General features: G+C 37.5%; 1 protein-coding gene across 1 annotated transcript; it reads right to left on the reverse strand.

Moving 5' to 3' along the window:
- Positions 1-2,931: 2,931 nt before the first annotated feature.
- On the reverse strand, positions 2,932-8,557 carry LOC109477458 (origin recognition complex subunit 5-like). The gene is made up of 15 exons (XM_019778742.1): positions 8,529-8,557; positions 7,972-8,144; positions 7,382-7,474; positions 6,625-6,828; positions 6,366-6,440; positions 6,035-6,146; positions 5,711-5,841; positions 5,484-5,532; positions 5,263-5,353; positions 5,085-5,149; positions 4,684-4,787; positions 4,368-4,418; positions 3,882-3,992; positions 3,349-3,461; positions 2,932-3,090 (listed from the first exon to the last, which is right to left on the reverse strand). Exons 2-15 carry the CDS (start codon positions 8,086-8,088, stop codon positions 3,045-3,047), a joined length of 1,362 nt encoding a protein of 453 aa, XP_019634301.1. The 5' UTR covers positions 8,089-8,144; positions 8,529-8,557; the 3' UTR covers positions 2,932-3,044.
- Between the last annotated feature and the right edge of the window lie 99 nt (positions 8,558-8,656).

Consider the following 8,656-nt stretch of genomic DNA (forward strand, 5'->3'; position numbering starts at 1 on the left):
GGAAGGAGAAGTTAGTGCCATAACTGTTTATCCAGTGTGGCATGGTGGTGTCACCGTGTACAGGGCATACTACAGTTTTAAGTGTTGTACATCATGAAACAAAGAAGACAATATCATAAATGTCATATAAATGGATTACCAATTATTTTATTGTGTGCTTAAATGCGTAAGCTGTGCAACAGTATTCCTGCATAGAAAATGAAACATTTTTTATCCTTCCGGAGCTACAGCTGCTAAGACCTTGATAATCAACAGGTGATAATGAGTCAATGGAAGTTTAAACTTCACTTTTATAAACACCAATGCCTTTGTTACATGACTGAAAAAAAATCTTACTTCAGTTAGTTCAAACAGAAGAAATTTGCTCCTCGAAGCATGTTTTCAAACCATGCTTTTTAAGCCAAGCTACACAGTGCCAAAATACTTTCAAGGTAGATTTGATGTCCACTTTCTGACTCTAACCTGACACCATACAATAACACTGCACCTGTTTTCAGTCTTAGAACAAAGAACCCTTTCCTGTGAATGGACACTTCAACAAGTGTTTTTCCAGAGAAACAATCACAGCTTAAGTTTCTGCGCAGTCCTACAACATCAACATCTAAAATTCAAAGTGCATACTCATTGAGACATATAAAGTACATACCAATTCAAATCAAAGGTTATCATGAAACAAATCAACTGCAGCCCTAAAATGCTGCTACAAAAGCCACCCTTCAATTACTTTATACATTCAGAAATATTTAAATTTGTTGGAAAATCTGGGAGAATGATTTCCTTACCTTTGTCAGCAGTGCTCTATAGTCACATGTGGAAGAGATGAGGCCAGATTTGTCTCCTACTAACCACCACCAATAGGATGTCCTGTACCTTATCCCAACTGGTATGCCCTGGAGGAAATGGTTGTACAGGATTAGAGTTAAGGAGACAAAACAAACTCCAGCAAGCAAGACCTTAATTTGACTTTCTGTCAGTTAGGAAAAGCATATGACAATCAATTAGCTGTGGAAGTTAACTTGGGTTTCACACTTTTTGGCAGGAGTTAAAGACCCAAGAGGTAGGAATTAAAGAGGCATGGAAATTGATGATGGCAAGTAAGATAACCTTACCTTGCTAAAGCTCTTGTTTCCTCCAGACACAAGCCACTAGACGTGCTCACAGTAGTCAACATTGTACAAAACATGGTTCATATCAATAAATTGATTGATAAATGTATTTCACATTAAAGGCATCCCATATAATTTCAGGGTGGTAACTGGTTTTCGTCAGTATTTTGGGCATTTTTCTTCCATGAATGTCGATATACAGTGTTGTTTCAATTTAGTATGTAGATAAGTGACTAGGATATTGATTTTGAAAAATCTGATTTCCAAGCCCTAAAAACTGCACTGGATGCATACAGAACAAGACACTTGTTTTGAATCTGTAAGCTGCTCTGCTTCCTGTCTTTCAGCAAACTACCGTGTAAAACTTCCCAAGGCTGAACAACATTCTGAACAAGCAAAGAGACTGGAGGCAAAGTACATAAACTAACCAAAGAACTTGAATACAGACCTTGGGTCACAAAGTTAATCAGACCTCAATGGTTTACACCATATTGTTTGAGGAGGAGGGACGAGTGTGTTTTGTGGGACTGGACAAGCATGGGAAGTCATGGATACCTCACGTAGGGGATTATAAAAGCATTACTAATCCCTCCCACACATGCTTATTAGAACATGAGCTCAGCATTATGTAGTTAACAAGGTGTGAGGTCCTGAGGAACAGTCCAAGACCGTGTCATCAAGTTCTAAGGCTGACCATAACTTTTCTTTGCCAATAAAGCTGAAGAATGTGCAGTGATTTCTCGGGTTGTAACCTAATCTCAGAAGAAAGTTTAAGGTTATTGACTTGGGATTACATGTAGGTAGTTAACACAGTGTGAGGTCCCAAGTAATTCAAGTTCCAAGAAACAAGTCCAAGAAAATAGAGGTCTGCATTAACAGTTATTAGGCCTTTGGTCATGACACATGATAGACACAAGCTTCTCTTCCATTCATACCATTCTTTATTTCTTAATGCACTTTTAATGGCTTTATAGAGCCAGTACATGTATAAGTGAACAGATACTTTGATGGCACTTGGAAATAACACTTTACATGGATGCATGTGGAGCCAGATGCAATCTTTACATTGTACTTCTTTCTGTTCAAAGTTTTCATCCAACAATATGCTATTAATACAAGTAGACATTCCATATTCTCTACAAGAAACATTTTTGGATTGCATACCAAAGCTCTTCTTCCTTTCTCATACAAAATAATTATCTGTTCACTAAGGAAGTCTTGTTGTATTGACATGACAAAATATATATAATGCAGTTACATGATTCTCAGTTAGACTTACTGTAAACAGGTTAACCAGATTGATACAGGTTAGTAAGTTACAAATGTATTTACCGAGTCAGTCTACATATTACAGGATGATACATATGGTATATTCTGATTTGACTTTTCATGGTGTGCATTGATGTGTAGGAAATCTTAATCATAACATTATGCATGTTCCTTAGGCCACACAAATTTAATTTCTTGGTTAACGGATTCGCCGCTTCATTTTTTTCTGATTTGCAAATAAAAATAAAAATTCAGAATCAACTGCAAAATGCTCATCTTTTGCCCTGAACAGTTGATAACAGTCCTTTCCATCCTAGTTGTTACAGTTGTTCCATCTTTCAATGCAATGGTATCAATAAAATCAAATCAAAATCAAAATTCATTGTTTAAATTTTGAACCAGCCTGGTGTGTTGACTTTATGGCTCCTATCGTACCATTTTGGGCCATGATAGGATGCCTAGGGCTGTTTTTATTTTTATTTATTTTTCGCCCGCCCGCTCCATTATTTTTCTAGAAAAATCCGTTAACCAAGAAATTAAATTGGTGTGGCCTTAGAATACAATATGTAACAATCAATGAAGTTTAACTTTTCCAAGAAAACCTGGACACTTGGCCCACTGTTGTCTCATTTCTCAAGGTTGTTAGTATGTCTGGACAGGCTTTAGAGTCTAAACGAAATCATACAGATACCTGATGATGTCAAAGTTTACTGTCCTGTAAAAAGAAGGGAAGAGATTATAATTACAGTGTACTCAAAATCATTTTCACAATGGAGGGAAGTTTCTGATAGATACCAAACTTTGTATTCAACTTGTTACATTCATCTGAATGGAATTCTTGTGACAACTATTTAAGCAAGGGGATAATCTTTGAACAAGAGAGAAGAAAGTTAGTGAATGTTTTTGGATATTAAATAAATACTTTTATATTGACGGTAAAGAGAGACAAAATCTGTTTGAAGATGTTCCACACCTGGCTATAGATCTGATGAAGTCCAGACCCACTGTGCATTTGAACTTTGACCCGTCCAGCTGATCATCACTGCCTACTTGGGTCATCAGGCGCAAAGTCACCAGGGAGGAGATCTATGGTGTCAACGGACAATAGAGTCAGCGAGCAGACTGCATCATGGCTCAGAATACTTACACATGTACACAGGTGCACTGTTGCAGGTAACACTGACAATGACCTGCATCAGACTAATTTTACCTGCAAAACTCAGACTTTAGGAAGTATGGATCATAGTTTGTTTTTTTTAAACTCAAGCTACTTATAACTCATCTTTCCACAACTCATCCATTTCCAAGTACATGTAAGTAATCTGTGAGTCAATGTGAGCAGTTGGTGCTACTTTAATAAAACTACTTTCATACTAACTTACCCCTTGTCAACACATAATTCTCAGAAGCTAATACGCAAAAAGGTTTTGGCAGTAGTTACCACTTTGATGAACAGGCTTCAGACTAGGTTAGTTATCATTTACTCATCTATTTCCAGTAACTAACCTGTGAGTAGATATTAGCAGTAGGTGCGACCTTTCCCTCCACAATGCTGTAGAAGATGGCCATCAGTCTGTCCAGTGGGAAAGGCTTGGGACCCAACAACTGACTACTGGTCTGTAGGGAACAATGGCAGTTTTAATTAGCACTTTTTGCAGAAATAGGTTTAGCTGGCATAGTGATGTTCATAATATGTTCATTTAAACTAAAGTAATCTTCCTTTACAACAAACATTGTCCAGTAAATGACTAATGACAGTCCTGTTCAGGAAATGCACATTTTACATCAATACAAAACTTTAACCTAATTTGTGTTGACGGCCACTCCACAGTCACCTACAATTGTAAATGTATCTTGCAAGCAGTACACAATATTGCATGCCACAGCATGGATATTAAAACATGATCATACAATGTTTAAAGATATCATCAGTCTCATCATCATCATTTATAGATATTATGAATACTGTCTAATAAAGTTATGAATACTGACCCTTTCATCCCTCTTCATTTGTTGTACAGTTTTCTTTGTCCTCCCAGCATGCTGTATTAATAAACATCATCATCATCAATAAACATCAAAACGATAAAATTCTAGACAGGGCTTAATCAAGGAACCATCATTCATTCAACATGGTACTGTTAAATTGTTCTTGTAGTCTTTAGTTGTGATAGTATATGATTTTGATTTCTCACACTCATTAAACCTAATGGAGACTAGCACTTTGTACACTTACTCCTACTGGAATCATCAACAACCAACCACTGCAGTACTGTTACTGATCAAAAGGTGGAGCTCATGTACAGACCTTGAGAAAGAACCGCCGGTCTGTTCGAGCAGGGTTGTAAGATGCCAGGTAAGCAGCAATCAGCAGAAACTTGGAGTAGAATGGCAGCTCCATATTCACTTTGGCTGTCAGGGGCAAACATAAAAGATATACAACAATTAGTCATTAATACCTGTCAATGGAGTAAATTTCAGGTTTGATTTTTCAATATAAACTGATGGAAGGCAGAATAGGCATCCAATTCGCCATCCCAACTTATCAGCCAAACTTTGTCTGCTCATTGGTATCAAAAAGTATAAAACTGATCAAAGCACTGACAAAACTTTGAAACAGCCAGCTACTAGTATAATGTTACCTTCATCTTACCTGCATGTCACTTTGTTCTATAAGTTTGCTCATAGGTAGAAATTGGCTAAGCATACTTTTAATATTTGCTCCTGATGACTCCTGTGAAGCAGCTTCTTCTTGCATCCTCTCCCATTGTGCACTGCAAAGAAAAAAAAGGGTCAAACCACTGGAATACTATTGGCTTTTGTTCAGATAAATATATGATCACTGAAAGGATATGTTTTTCCTGAGGAAGTAACAGAAGTTCCTCACCTGGACACTTCTCTCAGGTAGACAGTCTGTAGAGCTTTCCTCAGGTGTGGCTCAATGTTCCTCCATAACTTGTGAACATCTTCATCAGTGGCTGAGTGTTCACCAAAAAAGGTTACACTTAAAATTTCAGTACATTGTGTTTGCACCATATAAATTTCCTTCCGTATCATTCAGTTCTCTTAACAGTATTTCACAATTTAAAATACAAATTCCATACTAACCTTCTCCTCTTTTAATTGGTTCACAAAACTTTGGAAAGTTGAGTAAAGCCTGTAGAAAAAGCATAATAATACATATAATATGTTACAATATGACTCCCATTCCTTTAACAATCTATATACTCTTTGTACATGTATTCAAGTTTCATTCAAATTACCCATACAAAATCTTGAGACCCAAACGTAAGTAAGTGCAATTAAAGACACAACATTTCAAGACTTGTACTTACAAGGTGTCTTATCTCATTCAGGTTCCTGCAGGCCATGTAGAAGACACTCAGTACAATATTGACATAAGACATGTAGAAGTCCTTAGTGTAACCAGCTGGGCAGTCTAATGACGAAATCTCCAACAGTTCATCTGTAACAAAACAATCATATCAACACAGGATATTTGTTCTAATGAGTTTATAATAGATAACCATTTGTGTTCAACACATAAAAGAACAAGTAAAAATATTGTTTTCATAAAAAAGCTTTTGTCTATCAACAATTTTGCAACCTACAGTGAAGAAGTACAAGATATTGGATTATGACCTTGTCAGAAGCCCCACCTTTCGTATAATCTGGGAAGTGCAGCACCAAAGGTTCACACACCCCTGTCCCTGCTCTGAACTTCTCCCACACTATCTCTGTCAGCAGAATCACACATACGTTGCATCCAGTCTACAAAAATAAATGAACAGTGATTGCTTCAAACAGAAACAGCTATATAGATGTAACACAACACCAAATGTTAAAACTTTTGTTCCAAAACAAGAAATAGTTCTCACCTAGAGCTTTGAACAGTCACTCAACAGATGAACTTTCATGAGAGTTCAAGTGGCTGGCATGAATGCTATCAAATCCATTTATGATATGTGTACTTGAAAATTGCCAACATACCAGCTCCCCAAGCCTCAGAAAGGCAGGTAAGATGTTCATGTCCATCTCCCTCAGCCTCTCTGCTTTGTCCAATACCTACATGAAAGAACATGAGCACATGACATTATCATTGGATAACAGATTAACAATACAGTGTAGCTTAATTTCTACATCTTTAATCTGCATTCATAGAACATCCATTACTAGCATATCTGTTACTGTTAGTTTAGCAGTAAGTTTTTACAATTTCAAAAGATTAGCGTAATATAAGCCTTCTCACAATATACACTGTCTCCTCTTGTAGTTCTCGATCTTCTATAACTGTACGTAATGTCTTGACAAAATCGTTCATGTTGTCACAGCGGCTGTGGTTCGTGTAGCCGTTGTCTGGAGTGGGTGTTACCATGGCAACCTGGTTGAGGATGTGGTCGTACAGGAGACGGGAGGTGTAGCATTCCACACAGTTCACTAACGCATGGGGGAGCTGGGAACACATGACACACACATACAACAATGGTGATCATACTGATGGAATGGTCTTGGATCTGAATGCCAACCATTTAAAAACTTTTAGACATGATTCTCAAAGAAGTTACAAAAAGTGTCGTGCATGCAAACATAGTTTTTTTTAGGTAAGGCCACACCAATTTAATTTCTTGGTTAACGGATTCGCCCGCTTCATTTTTTTCTGATTTTCAAATAAAAATAAAAATTCAGAATATTCAGAATCAACTGCAAAATGCTCATATTTTGCCCTGAACAGTTGAAAACAGTCCTTTTCTTCATAGATGTTACAGTCATTCCATCTTTCAATGCAGTGGTATCATTAAAAGTTCAAAATTCATTGTTTAAATTTTGAACCAGCCTGGTGTGTCGACTTCATGGCTCCTATCATACCATTTTAGGCCATAATAGGATGCCTAGGCCTGTTTTTATTTATTTATTTTTTTCGCCCGCCCGCTCCATTATTTTTCTAGAAAAATCCGTTAACCAAGAAATTAAATTGGTGTGGCCTAAAGTAGGACCATAAGATATACCTTAAGAGTGTTAAGTATGCTACTGATGACGTGTGACTTGCCGGAGCCTGTGGGGCCATACAGGAACACCCTGGGGCAGCTTAGATGGTTATTCTGAAGAGAAAGAACAACACATCACTTACATTTTAAAGACGGTACATTACTAAGTACTAGTATTGACATATCATGCCAAATACTGATCTCAGCAAATCTATTCTTCCTCTTATAATTCGTTGTAGAAATATACTGAAATGTTTGTTGGGGCTAACGTAACTGAGCTACAATCCCACAAGACAGATACATCATTTAGCGTCCACCAGACTCATTCGAAGCTTGACTAAATGGTCCAAATCAGTTTAAAAAGGGATATAATTGGCCAGGCCAGGGGAGTTAGACAGCCAAATTGGTCCTTCCAAGCACATTACACTGTGTAATGTCCTTGGTCATGCTATGACTACTGGATAACTCCCCTGGCCAATTATATCTCCTTTTAGGCCGATTTTAATTATTATTTATTATCTATTCAGCCTGCAAAGGGGTCTGGCAGAGACTACATTGTGACATTTATACCTAGTAACTTAGTACAGATTTGTAGCATATTTCATCCGTACCTGTCCAAACAGTTGCAGCAGGAGTGTGAGCTGGTCCTGACGACAGGGACAGCTGCTGTACAGGTCTGCTAACTGTGCCGAGGGGTGGCCAAACACTGAAGGGTGGCCAGCTAACATGATAATGGCTGTGCAAAATTATGTTCCTTCTTGGAGTATGACACTATTTTCAGTGCCTGGAATATGAGTGAGAGGGTCATCAATATCAAATCTTTAATATCTTGTACCTGAGCTAGTCAAGTATTTAGTTATATGTTATGAAAATTATGTCATATTCGGTCAAAAACAACGTAAACAAATTATGTGGTAACTTCTTAGATACATATTAGTAATTAAAAGTTAGTTATGTACCGGCATGTTGCATTTTTGCTCATTTGTGAAAATTTAAATCCCCAAAACCGCATGCTTTGCCGCCCCCCTCCCTCCTCAATCTCTAAAAAAAAAACACTCAAGAACAGGATTTTGCCACCCACAACTTCCGATACATTCGCTCACAAAAGGCACCTAGAACGATTATACGTTCATGTGGGTTAGTATAAGTCAGCAGAGTTTGCACTTACTCGGAGAAATGAAGGCAGAAACTGGACGAGATCGCGAAAAAACTTCCAGCCTCAAACTCGCACATTTGCTTTTCATCAAACACCCGCCACTTTCAAGCTCTCTGATTGGTTCAAAAATTTCTGGAAGA

This window comes from Branchiostoma belcheri, unplaced genomic scaffold (assembly GCF_001625305.1).
Source record: "Branchiostoma belcheri isolate BF01 breed outbred unplaced genomic scaffold, Haploidv18h27 scaffold4, whole genome shotgun sequence".
NCBI lineage: Eukaryota > Metazoa > Chordata > Leptocardii > Amphioxiformes > Branchiostomatidae > Branchiostoma > Branchiostoma belcheri.